This window comes from Panulirus ornatus, chromosome 19 (genome assembly GCF_036320965.1).
Source record: "Panulirus ornatus isolate Po-2019 chromosome 19, ASM3632096v1, whole genome shotgun sequence".
Classification (NCBI taxonomy): Eukaryota; Metazoa; Arthropoda; class Malacostraca; order Decapoda; family Palinuridae; genus Panulirus; species Panulirus ornatus.
The window spans coordinates 57041873-57057910 of record NC_092242.1 but is presented as its reverse complement, the minus strand read 5'-3'; the positions used below and the strand labels follow the sequence as shown (position 1 = coordinate 57057910).

The 16038-nt window shown below is 43.2% G+C and overlaps 1 protein-coding gene across 10 annotated transcripts in view; it reads right to left on the bottom strand.

The window, feature by feature from the left end:
- LOC139755542 (amino acid transporter heavy chain SLC3A2-like) overlaps positions 1 to 16038 on the bottom strand; it is a 123169-nt gene that overhangs the window by 71371 nt on the left and 35760 nt on the right. For 3 of the 10 annotated variants that reach the window (XM_071673955.1, XM_071673960.1, XM_071673962.1), the window contains exons 1-2: positions 7214 to 7357; positions 2697 to 2954 (exon numbers count right to left, since the gene is read on the bottom strand). In XM_071673955.1, the coding sequence (XP_071530056.1) occupies positions 2697 to 2950 (254 nt within the window). In that variant the 5' untranslated portion in view covers positions 2951 to 2954; positions 7214 to 7357. Of the gene's footprint in view, positions 1 to 2696; positions 2955 to 7213; positions 7358 to 7468; positions 7488 to 7996; positions 9009 to 16038 lie in introns of those variants that run through there. The other 7 variants (XM_071673956.1, XM_071673961.1, XM_071673963.1 and 4 more) reach the window with 4 other exon arrangements.

The window sequence follows — 16038 nt, the reverse complement described above, 5'->3', positions numbered from 1 at the left end:
TTGAAATAGTTTGGACACATGGAGAGAATGAGTTAGGAAAGATTGACAAGGACGATATGTGTCAGAGGTGGAGGGATGAAGGAGAAGCAGGAGACCAAATTGGAGGTGGAAGGATGGAATGAAAAAGATTTTGAGCGACTGGGGCCTGAACATACAGGAGGGTGAGAGGCATGCAAGGAACAGAGTGAATTGGAACGATGCGATGTGCTGTCAATGGACTTAACCAGAGCATGTGAAGTGTCTGGGGTAAACCATGGAAAGGTTTGTGGGGCCTGGATGTGGATAGGGAGCTCTGGTTTCGGTGCATTACACATGACAGCTAAAGACTGAGTATGAACAAATGTGGCCTTTCTTCTCTGTTTTCTTGGTGCCATGTTGCTGAAGCCCCCTTGGGGGTAGTAGTGCTATTTCCTGTGTGGCAGGATAGTGACAGGCATAGATGAAGGCAAGCAAGGAACAGAGAAGGGGGCCAGATGAGGATAATCCCTCAAAGGCCCAGTCCTCTGTTCTTAACGCTACCTCGCTAATGCAGAAAATTTCGAATAGTATGAAAGAAAGTATATATCATATGTCTGTGTCTGTGTATGTATATGTATGTATATATGTATATATGTATATGTATGTATATATGCGTGTATGGGCGTTTATGTATATATATATGTGTATATGAGTAGATGGGCTATTCTTCATCTGTTTCCTGGCACTACCTCACTGATGCGGGAAACAGCAATTATGTATAATGATAATAAAATAATAATATATATATGAATGAGAGAATAAAAGAGGGTGTGTTGAAATGGTATGGACATACAGAGAGAATGAGTGAAGAAAGGTTAACAAAGAGGATATATGTGTCAGAGATGGAGGGAACAAGGAGAAGCAGGAGACCAAAGTGGAGGTGGAAGGATGGAGCGAAAAAGATTTTGAGTGATCGGGGCCTGAACATGCAGGAGGGTGAAAAGCACGTACGGAACAGAGTGAACTGGAATGCTGTGGTATACTGGGGTCAATGTGTCATCAGTGTCTTCCATTCTTAACAACTTGAAGCAAATCATCAACCATCCTATTGATAATCCAGGCCATCATGACATCATGACTCTTTTCCCAATACCAGATTTGTCTCACCTCTAATCCCTCACATTAAAACTACAAAATATCATCGAAAATGGTTCATATGATCACATGCTTTCATAAGTCTTTATACTTCACACTTCTCGTCTTTTCCTCTGAAGACTAAAATAATAGCAGTGATACAGTACTGACAAGTAGGAATTATGAGCACCCTTATTTTCCTAAGGAAGATTACCAACTTTCCTTCAATAAGGTTTCCCTGTGCTGAGTATACCCTAACTCCCTCCACAATTCTCTCTTTCTTCTAGTCCATCAACTGACCACTCTTAACACATGGTCATTTATGCAAGTTACCAAATGTTTTCTGTAAGTTGAATTTGCCATATAACTAAAGTTAACATTCGGGTAAAAAAACTGCAGCTGTAACCTTCAACCCCTTACTTTCTTACTAACTTTTCCTTTTCAACCCTCAAAATTCATGCTTTTAAAATTGCTAAAAAGTGTATTTAATCTTACAGTTTCAAAGATACTAGAAAAAATAAAAAATAACTTTAAAAACATGTTTGGTCAACTACTTTCACTGAAATAATGCATCAAAGTGTGGATTTTTCAGCATAATGTGCTAAAAAGTGCAAGGGTAAGGCCTCAGTGTCAAGTGAGATGCCAATGAACATATTTCATTGTTCATTTCAACTATGCTGAAATACTGATTACTATTGTTTTCACTTATTTATCTAATCTTTCTTGCCACAATCATTGTAATTCATTCATTTTTCATAAAAGCAAACCTATAAAGGTTTGTTAAACTACCAGCCACACCAGTTACACACAGTATTTTCAAGGTTTGGCTGGCAATGACAACACTGCCTCCACTTTTGGGAAAAAAAAAAAAAAAGCTTCATTCCTCACCTTGGTCAATCTTTGATGTTGAAACGGTCAGTGTCCATAACATCACTCTCCACATGATCTGAAGACAGAAGATTATCTGCCTTGCCTGGTCCTCTAAATCTACCTAAGAGATACTCCATTTCCTTTTTGAAAACTCATGAAAATGTGCTCTCACCTCAAAGCAAGCATGAAATTTGGCAAGAGGAGAAATTATCATATAATACCACTTCATCAACTACCTAGGCTCAATGTGCAGCCTTGAAATTGGGAAGTGAAGTTCAACAACTAACATAAAGGTATATGTTGCAAACTGAACTCACATTATAATTCATCTAATCTGTAATCAGGCCCCCTTGTTAATAATGACATCCATACTCTGGCAAAATCTGTAACTTGACAACTGCTGTCTCAAGGCTGCCAGACTAGAGACATCAAAGTATAATGAAGCCAAAATTTCTTGGCAACCTTTAGCCAAACCACTCATCAAATATCACCATATATGGAAGATAATGAGAAAATCACAGGATTATCAGTAAAAAGAAATCAAAGGTAAATGAGTATTATGCCTAAAAAGACTAATTATTAGCAACAGTCTTTCATTCTCACCCAGACTAAACCATTCATGACTTATCACACAACAATTCTATCAAACTGGAAATTCACATAAACTCTACAAATAGATGAAAACTATGTTCTGAGAGACAGGCAGATACTATTGATTGGAACGTGAAACTTACTGCACATCATGAGCAATGTAACCCAATCCCTCCGAGTCCACACATGTGCTATCTGACTGGCCTACATCAGCAGAGTCATCTGAAGTGTAGATAATACAGGGAAGACCTTCATTGTCATCTAAACGAGAGATGCTGGAACGTGAGTCATCAGAGTCTGAACTACCAATCTGGGAGTACTCGCCTCCACCAAGACTGTTATTTCCACTAATGCCCCCAGTGCCTCCACCAAAGGTTCGCAGATGTGGTTTGTCCATACTTCTGAAATCATGGGGAGTAATAATTTAAATCTTCTCTCTAAAAATAAAAACTACATAATTCTATTTTTCTGTCAAACATTAACAGATGCAGTAGTATTCATAATCATTACTGCTATAAGAGTTGAGGAATATCTTGGTAAATATCATTCTGGAATTAGAGCAGGAAGCAAATACGAAAAGCAATTAGTACCATAAGAATGTTACAAGAAATACTAGACAATTTAAAGATAAAGCACACAGGTGTTAAACCAAGTTCAAGGAAGTGAGTTCTATGGGTTAGTTTAACAAGAGATGTCAAAAAAGTAAACAGATAGAGGGGACAGACTTGATGAAAGCAACTATATCTTGGTTGAAGTTACTATTTACAGTCCTAATGAAGAATCAGACCTTAGAGCAGTATGTACAGAAGTCAGAAAGGGCCGTTCTGTTCCAGGTATTATTCACCAATTTTGGCAAAGCAATGGTAAGAGAAGCACTCTCTGACCTCAAGGTAGGAATGAAAATTGAGTGTGAGCTAATTAAAGCATTTAGGTTCGCTGATTAAAAAAATCTTTTGTTAACAAGACAGGACTCCACGAATGGGAGTTTAGTTGGGACAAAAATTGGTTCCAGAATGAAAATAAATATACCTTTAATGAAACAGATGAGAATATCATAGAAATATACTTTGAAAACCAAACATCTGAAGGAGTAAACTACCTCAAGGATTTGGTAATCACAAAACTTTACGAGAGAGACTGTAACAAGAATGTGAGACCGAAAGCTTTTTCACTACACACTGATTTTTCACACAGTATTCTTCGCAGGTAATTATACCCAACACAACTAATAATATGGAAACAAATCCCAACATAAATGTATAGTTATCATTCAAAATTATGCTACTTATAAACACTGTTTGGCCCACATGCTTACTCTTAATCATCTACCTGTCAAAGCATAATGTCCATTATTTCTAATTAATCTTTACACAGTCCCCTTCAGAAACATCACCTACTCATGGATCCAAAAGTATTGGTAAACTACAAAAACTGGAGATAGTAGCAGGAATTAGAGAAGACCCGGTGTCAGGCTGAGCCACTAAGGCCGATAGCAAAGCAGATACATCAATGAGGCCTCATCATCCATGCCCAAGAATGTTAATGAGGAAAATTTAAGAATTGAGTCATTAAATGATTAACAACACATCAGCACCTTCCTGCAAACACCAGACACAGAAATAAGTGAGGAACAAAATACTGTCAAAGCCTTAAGTGTTACTATAAATGAAAAACTTGAATGAATTCATGGAACATAGCCTTAAGACGATGCTTTCATGCCACATAATGAGTGACATGATAATGAACACTTCTTAAAAAGACACAGAAAGTTAATAATGTAGAAGTTCAATATGTATGTATAAGAAGCAAAGTAGAATACTGGTTTTGTGTAGCTAACAAACAGGTGGAAATGAGAAAGTTAGAATATAGGAACAATTCACATACAAAACTGATAGTCTGGAACATATGAACTACAGTACCACAAAAGGCAGAAAAAACTTGAACTCTGCACTCTAGAAAGAGATACATGATAATACAGAATATGCAAGGATGCATACAAAAGGCATTAAGAATAAATTTTTCAATCTCAAAGCAAGGAAGATGAAACTTACCTACATTAGCCTTCAGACATTAGAAATGATAATATGAGAGGAGAAACATGATACAGTACTTACTGCTACCTATTAATTCAACCCTATAAAATAACAATACTACAACATGAATTGATGCATTACGTTCTACTGACTGCTATCAAAGAAGGCAACATGACCAAGTTATGAACAATATATCTAGGAAAATGTGGGTTACTTCATGTAACATTCAATATTTTTTGTAAAATATCAAAAGACCCTAAACAACCATCAACTTCCTCCTTAGCAATTGAGATTAATCTCACTGTTCAACATTCCTGACAAAACAAACCACACACACCTATGACTGAGCACTGCTACTGCCAACAAATGTAAAAACCAGAAGAAAGACCAAATGACCTGTCAAGGCACCATCCAACCTCCCCACAAAAAGCCATACCATGTGACAGCCAGCAGCACACCATACTAACATTGGTATATCTATACTAAACATAATGGCTACCAAGGGGAGTTAAATGAGGTTATAATCAACTCCACATTTACCCTGCTACATATCCTCACTCTGTTGCCTTATCTAACTCAAATATTATGGTCCAAATCACTCTAAAATTATTACTGCATTCCCTAAACACTACACCAGCACTGCAGAATAAATTTAATCAATATACAAAACTACTCTCCATGTAAGGTTAAACTGAACTCAGAATTAATCATTCAATATCCAAAAGTACTTTTGGTATGATAAACCATATCCTACATTCGGGTCTGTGGACATGTCATACTTTATGAAGTGTATCTGGAACCAAACTTCTGCAGGTGGTTCAAGACAAAGAGGAGGTGAGTTCACACAAAATGTTATGATCTGCATTTCAGTTAGTTTAGGTGTTATGATACATCATGCTAGAAAAAAAATGAGGTATCAGCTATGCTGGTGCCTGAACTTGTAAAAATAAGGAACCAGTTATCAGTACATAAAAAATATTTCCTGAAGTGGGAGGAAAATACATCAGACAACTACTACTTAGTAAAAGTGATTCAGTTTAGATTACATATGAGATGTAATGACACTAAGACTTTAACTAACCTGGCATGAACCAACAAACCTACATCAAAGGCCATCAATGATGCTGACTAACTAACCCATATATTTGCAATTCGTTCAAATTTCTTGCATTATTTTCTCTTGTAAGTTGTATCTTTTAACATATATTTGTTTGAAAGTGATTACAGCTTCTTATAATGATATACATTAAACACTAAATAGAGAGAGAGAGAGAGAGAGAGAGAGAGGTGGGGGGGGGGGAAAGAATGCTTGGCAAAGGGCAATGCATGAATGAGTCTTGGGCAGCCTTCAAGCCACCACACATATACACACACTACTTACAGAGAGAATGGGATATATCCTGCACATTAATCAAACCATCGTTATAAAAACTACTAATGAATAAATGAGTTTTACGTGAATTTTAGAAGGACATATGTCATAATTCGTTGAAAAATGTATTTTGGGCAATAAGACTTCACATTATTGGAACACAATAATGCATTAACAAATAATACAACAGCAGAGAGGGTTATAAAGATTACAGAAATCGTGGTTCATTAATATCTATGTAGATGAAACAACTTTAAAAATCAACAGAACCTTTAAACACTTCTCCCAACTTTCCATGACAGTCAAGAGTTACTTAACCGTCAACTTATACAATTAACCATATTCTGTCTCGCCACAAGGTGAATATTTATCCAAAAGTGTTTCAGTCAACTAGAATGTGCTTGTGTGCATACAAATGCCAAAACAAAGTTTAAATCAAACAAAAGACCATGACCACATCTTTAAAATGTCATGATAATTTTAGTAAATCTTGGATGATTGGAGAATTTAAGAGGGAGTTTCAATGACCTACTTAATATCTACATGTATTAAACCTCCTTTCAAACTGGATAATCCCATACTTCCCCACCCCCAAACCAACCTTCACAGCCCTCCCTACTATCACCTTACTATTGTAGTACCATTTATGCTCATATTCATTATTGTCATATAATTTCATGTCATTACACTTGATCATTATCCTTCGGAATCACTTCCACTAACTGTTAAGTAGTCCACTGATATGCTTTTCTGCCACTCCATGTGTAACTTTTATGGAAAAGCTAATTATATTCGTTTTTCTTGTTACCATATCATATCCAATAAACTACAATATGGGATAGTTTCATTATAAAATTCATATACATTAAGCTCTGCATCGGTTTCTCAAAACACTATCACAAAAATAATCAATATCAATTGCAATTATGTCCAGCACAGCTCACATATGTTCCCGTAAGACTATATATGGCTGTCAATACTGTCCAAAAGACACTTGTAATACACTTTTAAGTTTTCTGAGGGGAAGTTACACACAATCTTTGTTAATCTGCCTTACACATGCCACTGTAACTTAATTCAACATGAAATCTATGTTAGGCAGTAAATTAATGTTGGAATTTAGCAATGTCCGCAGTGTGTGTTGCACGAGTTTCCCCCCACACACAGAACGGAAGAAATACCTACTAGAAATTTGTAATATTCTCATCAATCATTCCATTACCAAAAGGTGCACACCGTGAGTTGCATTACTGACCTAGTGGGCCAGAGGACACCACCACCACCAGCACCTGATAATACTGAATGTGTAGCCTGATGAAGCAGGAGAGGAGGAGGGTGGCCGCACACACAATTCCCAACCTCCACTTGGCTCCTTCTCTCCCCTCGCCGACCACCACCACCGTCCACCACCACCCAACATGGCCAATATTTCTAACTCGATTCAAAACCCTTAAGCACGCCAGTCAATGTGTGATATTATCATGAAGAATAATACGTATGACGTTCTTACCGATATTATAGTCAACCGATAAGGAACCAGATTTTCCTCCCGATAATTCGATATCAAAAATGTTCCCCGTAACAATATCCGTTTTGAATGGTTTGTGCTTAGCTAAAGGGGTGATAGGTTTTCTTTCATGTGATGGATTAAGTAAGGGGATACAAAACAAGGGAACACGATAATGTTAAATTAATAAAAATTAATAAAATTAGGTGAGCTGGTATAATCTTTGCTGGTGTATGAACAGGAAGAGAGGTGACACATGAGTCTCCGAGCTGTGCTGCAACGCAGGGAAATCGTTGCCTGGTCTCGTGGAGCTGCTGCAGGAGATAGAATGTGTTTGATAAACAATAATCATTAAAAGAAAAGCCATGGTGAGAGATAACTGAGCTGAACTAAACCAGTTTCCGTCCTTAACGCTTTTATTAGCGCTTTCAGACTACACTTGATAATAACTGAGGTGCGACTATTATCATTTCGTAATACCGGGACAAAGAACCATACAAACACGGGTAAAAAAGTTATAATAATACGTACAGGAACGTGCAACTCATGTGTCAGTTACTACTGCTGATGCAGAAACATGCAAAGACGTGAAGTATAGGTCCTGTGTTGCTACATGAGTGGACAGTCTTTGTTTGGTCTTGTGGTGCTGCCACAAGAGGGAATAAAGGCAACGTGTAAGTCCATTGGTTGTACTGCAAGAGGCGTTGCCAAGATACCGTGGTCGCTGATGTAATCACGTAATTGTACTGTATGGAGAGGGAGTTCTAAACTTACAGGGCCATTATCACATGAACACTCTACGATCGTAAAACCTTTTCAACTTTTGCATACTGACCACAGTTACCACATCATCTCTCAGTGTATTTCACTCACCCACCCCTTTGATACTATACAAGTGATGTACTTCTCCATATGTTTTTTTGACCAGTTTCTTGCTTAATTTCAAGATATGTTCCCTGACTGTCTACTTCTTATATCTGTTACAAATTCTTTGTCATCGTCTACATAGACAATCTGGTTTAAAAACTTAAAAGGTTGAGATCAGGTCACCCCTTACTCTTTTCTTTTAATTCGGGTGCCATCTTTGTTGTTTTCCTTTGAACATTCTGTATTAGCTCTTACAATTTCTTTAGACGTGGTGACAATTCAAGTTTTGGGCCTATGTAAGACGTGAACATCTTGGCAACACATGATTTGGTCCTGTGGTGGTACTGCTGCAGCATGTAAGAGGCGCTGCCAAGGTCTTGTGATGGTGCTGGAGAAGACGTTACTGAGGTCCCGGGGTTGTGCTGCTGGAGGGAGGAGGGGTTGCTGAGGTCCCGGGGTTGTGCTGCTGGAGGAAGGAGGCGTTGCTGAGGTCCCGGGGTTGTGCTGCTGGAGGGAGGAGGGTTTGCTGATGTACCGGGGTTGTGTGTGGAGGGAGGAGGGGTTGCTGAGGTCCCGGGTTGTGCTGCCGGAGGAAGGAGGCGTTACTGAAGTCCTGGGTTTGTGCTGCTGAAGGAAGGCGTTGCTGAGGTCCCGGGGATGTGCTGCTGTAGTCTGGCTAAGAAAAACGGAAAATTAGGTCAAGTTATCACAGCCAACATTACAGTACTTTAAGAGTTATGACACACCAAATTTAATAAACAGAGAGACAGTATAATCTACTGTCGGAATATAAATGAAACATCAGTAAGTTGGGGTATCTGCCACACTCAACCCCGGGTTAACGATAATCCACTTACTCTCCATGAGAGATTACACTGGGTACCTACAGCAGACAGACCTCCATGTTTGCCATTCCAGAAAATTTAAAAACATTTTAGCCTAGAATTTTCCATTCATGATCGCTTGAAATCGATGTCGAAATTCAAGTCACTATAACTATGGAAGGTTCCCACACCTCACCAGGGAAGGTTCCCACACCTCACCAGGGAAGGTTCCCACACCTCACCAGAGAAGGTTCCCACACCTCACCAGAGAAGGTTCCCACACCTCACCATGCAAGGTTCCCACACCTCACAGGGAAAATTCCCACATATCACCAGGGAAAGTTCCCACATCTCACCATGCACGGTTCCCACACCTCACTATGCAAGGTTCCCACACCTCACCAGGGAAAATTCCCACATATCACCAAGGAAAGTTCCCACACCTCACCAGGGAAGGTCCCCACACCTCACCAGGGAAGGTCCCCACTCCACACCAGGGAAGGTCCCCACACCTCACCAGGGAAGGTCCCCACACCTCAACAGGGAAGGTTCCAACACCTCACCAGGGAAGGTCCCCACACCTCACCAGGGAAGGTTCCCACACCACACCAGGGAAGGTTCCCACACCTCACCAGAGAAGGTCCCCACACCTCACCATTGAAGGTTCCCACACCACACCAGGGAAGGTTCCCACACCTCACCAGGGAAGATTCCCACACCTCACCAGGGAAGGTTCCCACACCTCACCAGGGAAGGTTCCCACACCTCACCAGGGAAGGTCCCCACACCACACCATTGAAGGTTCCCACACCACACCAGGGAAGGTTCCCACACCACACCAGGGAAGGTTCCCACACCTCACCAGGGAAGGTCCCCCACACCTCACCATTGAAGGTTCCCACACCACACCAGGGAAGGTTCCCACACCACACCAGGGAAGGTTCCCACACCTCACCAGGGAAGGTCCCCACACCACACCATTGAAGGTTCCCACACCACACCAGGGAAGGTTCCCACACCTCACCAGGGAAGGTCCCCCACACCTCACCAGGGAAGGTCCCCCACACCTCAACAGAGAAGGTTCCCACACCACACCAGGGAAGGTCCCCACACCTCAACAGAGAAGGTTCCCACACCTCACCAGGGAAGGTCCCCCACACCTCAACAGAGAAGGTTCCCACACCACACCAGGGAAGGTCCCCACACCACACCAGGAAGGTTCCCACACCACACCACTGAAGGTTCCCACACCTCACCAGGGAAGATTCCCACACCTCACCAGGGAAGGTTCCCACACCACACCAGGGAAGGTTCCCACACCTCACCAGAGAAGGTCCCCACACCACACCATTGAAGGTTCCCACACCACACCATTGAAGGTTCCCACACCACACCACTGAAGGTTCCCACACCTCACCAGGGAAGGTTCCCACATCTCACCAGGGAAGGTCCCCACACCTCACCAGGGCAGGTTCCCACACCTCACCAGAGAAGGTTCCCACACCTCACCAGGGAAGGTTCCCACAATTCACCAGGAAGGTTTCCACACCTCACCAGAGAAGGTCCCCACACCACACCATTGAAGGTTCCCACACCACACCAGGGAAGGTTCCCACACCTCACCAGGGAAGGTCCCCCACACCTCAACAGAGAAGGTTCCCACACCTCACCAGGGAAGGTCCCCCACACCTCAACAGAGAAGGTTCCCACACCTCACCAGGGAAGGTTCCCACACCTCAACAGAGAAGGTTCCCACACCTCACCAGGGAAGGTCCCCACACCTCATCATAATCATCCAGTAAGTTTCACATTTATGAAAATCTTCCGTTTTCTTCATCAATGACTCCCAATTCCCTCCCATTTAATCCTGGCCTTACCGTATCTCCTCCTGCCCCTCCAAGGCAGCAGCACCTCACCTCTGTCGCACATGTGTGCAGCAGGTGTGGCAGGAGGCAGCCCCACTCACACTTCACACCGCACATGTTGCTACCTAACCTCATCTGCTCACCTCTGCATCCTTCACATAATCCAAGTCGTAATAGATCCTTTGCACCAGTAAGGAAGTAACTGGTAATTATCTAACAATTAATAATATCCCAATTTACATAAACCCCTTCCGGTGTGATGTGTTGGTCATGGAGTCTCTGCTGTTATAAGCAGGGCGGCCGTATATATATCTGTCCCCAATAGAGGGGATTGATGGCGTAGAGTGAAGGCCGGGACTCAGGTGCGCCCTGAGTCTTGCATACCTCTATTGATTACTGGCGGGAGCCTCACCTGTGCTGTGCGAGAATCAATGAGAGCAGTGCAGGGGCCCGGGAGCCGAGCTCCGGCCCAACCACGGGCTAGCTACAGGCCCGGGCTAGACAGGCGCTCAAGAGGAGTGGGTGAACAGAGGCGGTGCTGGAGGTGCGTTAGGAACATGTGACACACACACACACACAAAGATGAAACGAAGGAGAAAATTACAGGAAGGAAGACAGTGGTAGACAGAGATGCAGGAGACAACGCCGAAAAAATAAGATGTATGTACAGTAGACAGCTGACGAGGTCCACTCCTTACACCCAGGCAGACACACTGGTGGGACCTGACAATTCCCGGGGGGGAATACTGACCGCTGGTGGCTTGGGGGAGAGCCACAGTGACCTGGCCAGAGGGCGGGGCTCACCTCTGAAGAAAGGACGAGGCGACACGTATCAAGCACTGGCAGGGACGAGCTGGCCTTTACCAAAGGATGAGCTAACCTTTAGGGTCTGCATTCCCAGAACTGGTGAGGCGAGCTATGATGAGGGAGGTGACCTATGATGAGGAGGGAGGTGACCTATGATGAGGGAGGTGAGCTATGATGAGGAGGGAGGTGACCTATGATGAGGGGGAGGTGACCTATGATGAGGGGGAGGTGACCTATGATGAGGGGGAGGTGACCTATGATGAGAGGGAGGTGACCTATGATGAGGGCGAGGTGACCTATGATGAGGGCGAGGTGACCTATGATGATGGAGGTGACCTATGATGAGGGGAGGTGACCTATGATGAGGAGGGAGGTGAGCTATGATGAGGGAGGTGACCTATGATGAGGAGGGAGGTGACCTATGATGAGGAGGGAGGTGACCTATGATGAGGGGGAGGTGACCTATGATGAGGGGGAGGTGACCTATGATGAGGAGGAAGGTGAACTATGATGAGGAGGGAGGTGACCTATGATGAGGAGGGAGGTGACCTATGATGAGGGGAGGTGACCTTTGATGAGGGGAGGTGATCTATGATGGAGGTGACCTATGATGAGGGGAGGTGACCTATGATGAGGAGGGAGGTGACCTATGATGAGGGGAGGTGACCTATGATGGAGGTGACCTATGATGGAGGTGACCTATGATGAGGGGAGGTGACCTATGATAAGGAGGGAGGTGACCTATGATGAGAGGGAAGTGACCTATGATGAGGAGGGAGGTGACCTATGATGAGAGGGAGGTAACCTATGATGAGGGGGAGGTGACCTATGATGAGGGAAGTGACCTATGATGAGGAGGGAGGTGACCTATAATGAGGGGGAGGTGACCTATGATGAGGGGGAGGTGACCTATGATGAGGGGAGGTGACCTATGATGAGGGCGAGGTGACCTATGATGAGGGCGAGGTGACCTATGATGGAGGTGACCTATGATGAGGGGAGGTGACCTATGATGAGGGGAGGTGAGCTATGATGAGGGGGAGTTGACCTACGATGAGGGGGAGGTGACCCTTGATAAGGAGGATGATCCCTGATAAGGATGGGAAGTGATCCCTGATAAAGAAGGGTGCTAATCCCAGATAAAGAAGGGAGGCGACCTCTGATACGGGAGGATGTAAGAGAAGGAAGAGAGGGGATCCCTGACGAGGAATGGAGAGGTGATCCCTGATTAGGAATGGTGCTGATCCTTGGCAGAGTGAGGTGATCCCTGATAAGGAAAGGTACTTCTCCCTGATAAATGGAGCTGTTGGTTCCTCATTAAAGAATGGGGTAACGAGATACATGGGAAGGAGCTATAACAGGAGGAGGAACCTCATGTTTGCTGATGTTGCAGATGATTGTGGCAGACACACAGCCGGCACCTCCACACCCACCTCTCTCTTCGGCTTAACTCTCGGCCAGGAAAGACCGCATAAAAAAAAGCCACCATGTAGTATAGGGGAAGCCTAATGCTATGGAGATTTTATCGGAGAACGTGACCGGGAAAAAGTTCGCTACCAGTTTCACAGCTGCTCCACTGGGACAGCAATCTGATGAAGACAGACGGGGTAAATAATGTATTTTACGACAGAATCATCTAACGATAACAGATATCATTGATCTGAAGGTCTTTGCATTTACTACAATCTGGAGAACGTTTACTCCAATGTTCTATCACTCTCCACCCGAAGAAAATTTTACCACCATTGCGATTACATCTTCCTCTTTATCTTTATAGAGATATTCATGGTAATTGAATATCTGTCTAAACTGAATACACCTTCGTATGTTATGTAGCTGAAACTGTTTAAAACTATCAAGTTTCTTCGGTACATGCGTATTTTAGAGAGAACTGTTCAGTATCTTCAAAACTATCAAATTTCTTCGGTACATGCGTGTCTTAGAGAGAATGATTATAGCTCTTTTCTGATAAGGTTTATATCTAAGACCGCCACCCTCAAGAAATTGGTCTCGTTGCTCTTTTTCTGGGTTCGTTCTAATTTCTCATCCCTGCTGACCTGGTCTGGTCACCAGAAACGAACAAAGTATCCCAAAAAGAGAAGATATCGCTTCAAGAAGACGACACGTTGACAATTCCTTTAAAGATGTAGCGAGAGACACAAGAAAAGATTAATCAAAATTCCTGAGAGGAATGGGTGGGTCACAAACGAGAGATGATCACCAGTAGACCATGCACAGTGAATGCCATATTAGTCATCTAAGAAAAAGAAATTAAACCCTCGCTTAACGACCTTAAAGTTACGCTAATAATAGGAGAGAGAGAAGGGTTAATAAAAGGGTTTAGTTCGGTCTCTATCCTCAGGGAAGGGATGCACCAAGGGGTGCTGCTAAGACGGGACGGTTTGAAGTCTTAGAAAAAGACGAAATAGGTGAGCAAGGATGACGGGCATCACTGAAGCACATTCCTTGAGATACGAGGTGGTGTGCCATTTGGTTCATATATGCCTCAGAAGACAATGAATGAGGAAACTATGAGACATGGTAAAGTAAAAAAAAGAAAGAAAAAAAGGTAAAGCGGAGTTGGAAGAAAATGAGGAATAAGGTGCCCACTGAGCAGCTGTATCAGTTGGAGAATTAGTTATAGACTGATCACGCCAGAAAAGAGGTACAAAGGTTGAATAACGAAAGTCGTTGTTTGATCATAGATTAGAAACATTCATCTGTTGAAAACGAAATCAACAAACTTTCTTTTTCTATAAACGTGCTTGACTCTATGAATGACGGATTTGCAATGAATCTAAACAGAAAACAGCATGAGACTGAGAAGGGAAAGTTTCTATGCCTGACACGGTCTTCTGATGCTACACGCATGAGAGCAAGAACAATCAAACCGAAACTGGGTGGGAGAAATGTCTCGAAGACGGGAGGTAGACTCCACTGCAACCGACAATACCTCAGCTAGGCTGTCAGCACAACTCTGCTAGGCTGTCAGCACAACTGGAAGCAACTTCGGCTGGTAAAACAGCACAGGTTTTCGAGGAGAGTCAGTGTTGGTGTGCAGGGAAGGTCACTGAGCGTTTCTAAACTGCTAGAGTTGCAATTGCGGTGAGGGATAGCGGCTGGACCTGCTAACATGAACATTATAGGAATACGAATGAAATGTGTCGGCCTTAATGGAGCAGAAATAATACAACTGTAGTGAAAAGTTTCCACTGCAATTTCCTGATGGGTCTTAGAAGTTACGAAGGGGCTGTTCTTATAGCAATATGTATTTACCTGGATGGGTCTGATACGGGTGTGATGCCAAAGTGTATCTCAGACATGAGGGATGATGAGATCCAAGGAATGGATAAAGAGTCGGGAGGATCATTTGGCGGTGCAGCAGGAGACAATGATGATCTTGCATGCCCTCTTCTGCATCCTTTCTTGTAGTCTTGTAGTCCCCAATGAGTGGTAGGCCGGGAGAAAGACCAAGTTGTTACGGCATAAGTGAGTTTGAGAAGAATGGCAGTTGTGTAGATGTTCTTAAGGCATTGGAAGTGCGTGTCTCAAATCTTCAAAGAATAGAGATATGATGACTGAAAGAGTGGATTACTATTGTGGTTTCTGTTTGTGTCCTGTGGAGTTTTATTCACCTGTTGCCCCGCCTCTTATTTTTGTATATACCTTACACACACACACACGCTAGCTTAAGCGAGGTACACATTCATGGATCAGCCCTGAAGGGGTAGATGAACAACTGGGTTGGTGGGAAGCCTACTACTCTGTTAAGGATTCGAGCTTTGGTCTGTTAGATTGGAAGGTGGCAACGCTAATCACCACACCGCGGGAACTCAATGGCATCGATGTGTTACGTACAGCTTAGTTCGGAGAAGGTTGATGGGGTGGCCAGCTTGGAGGGGGCTCGGGTTGAGTGACTTTCGATGGCTTGGATCATGCTTGGGAGGAAGATGATGTACGCGGCCTCTGTGACTGAATGATGCTTTGATTGGCGATGGTTCAGCTCCAGAGATTGTTAAAAAATGTTCCGATTGGTGATGTACCCAGGAGAGCTGTTGTCAGCACCGACACCAACGTCACCGTACTTCCATCGAGCAGGTGCTTATCCATCAGGCCATCATTAAGAAGGATAAGGAAGCCACAGCTAAGAAGGACTAGAGGGTGGGAAGCATACAGCCTGACGACGCTCACTGATGAAGTTCCCAAGCCA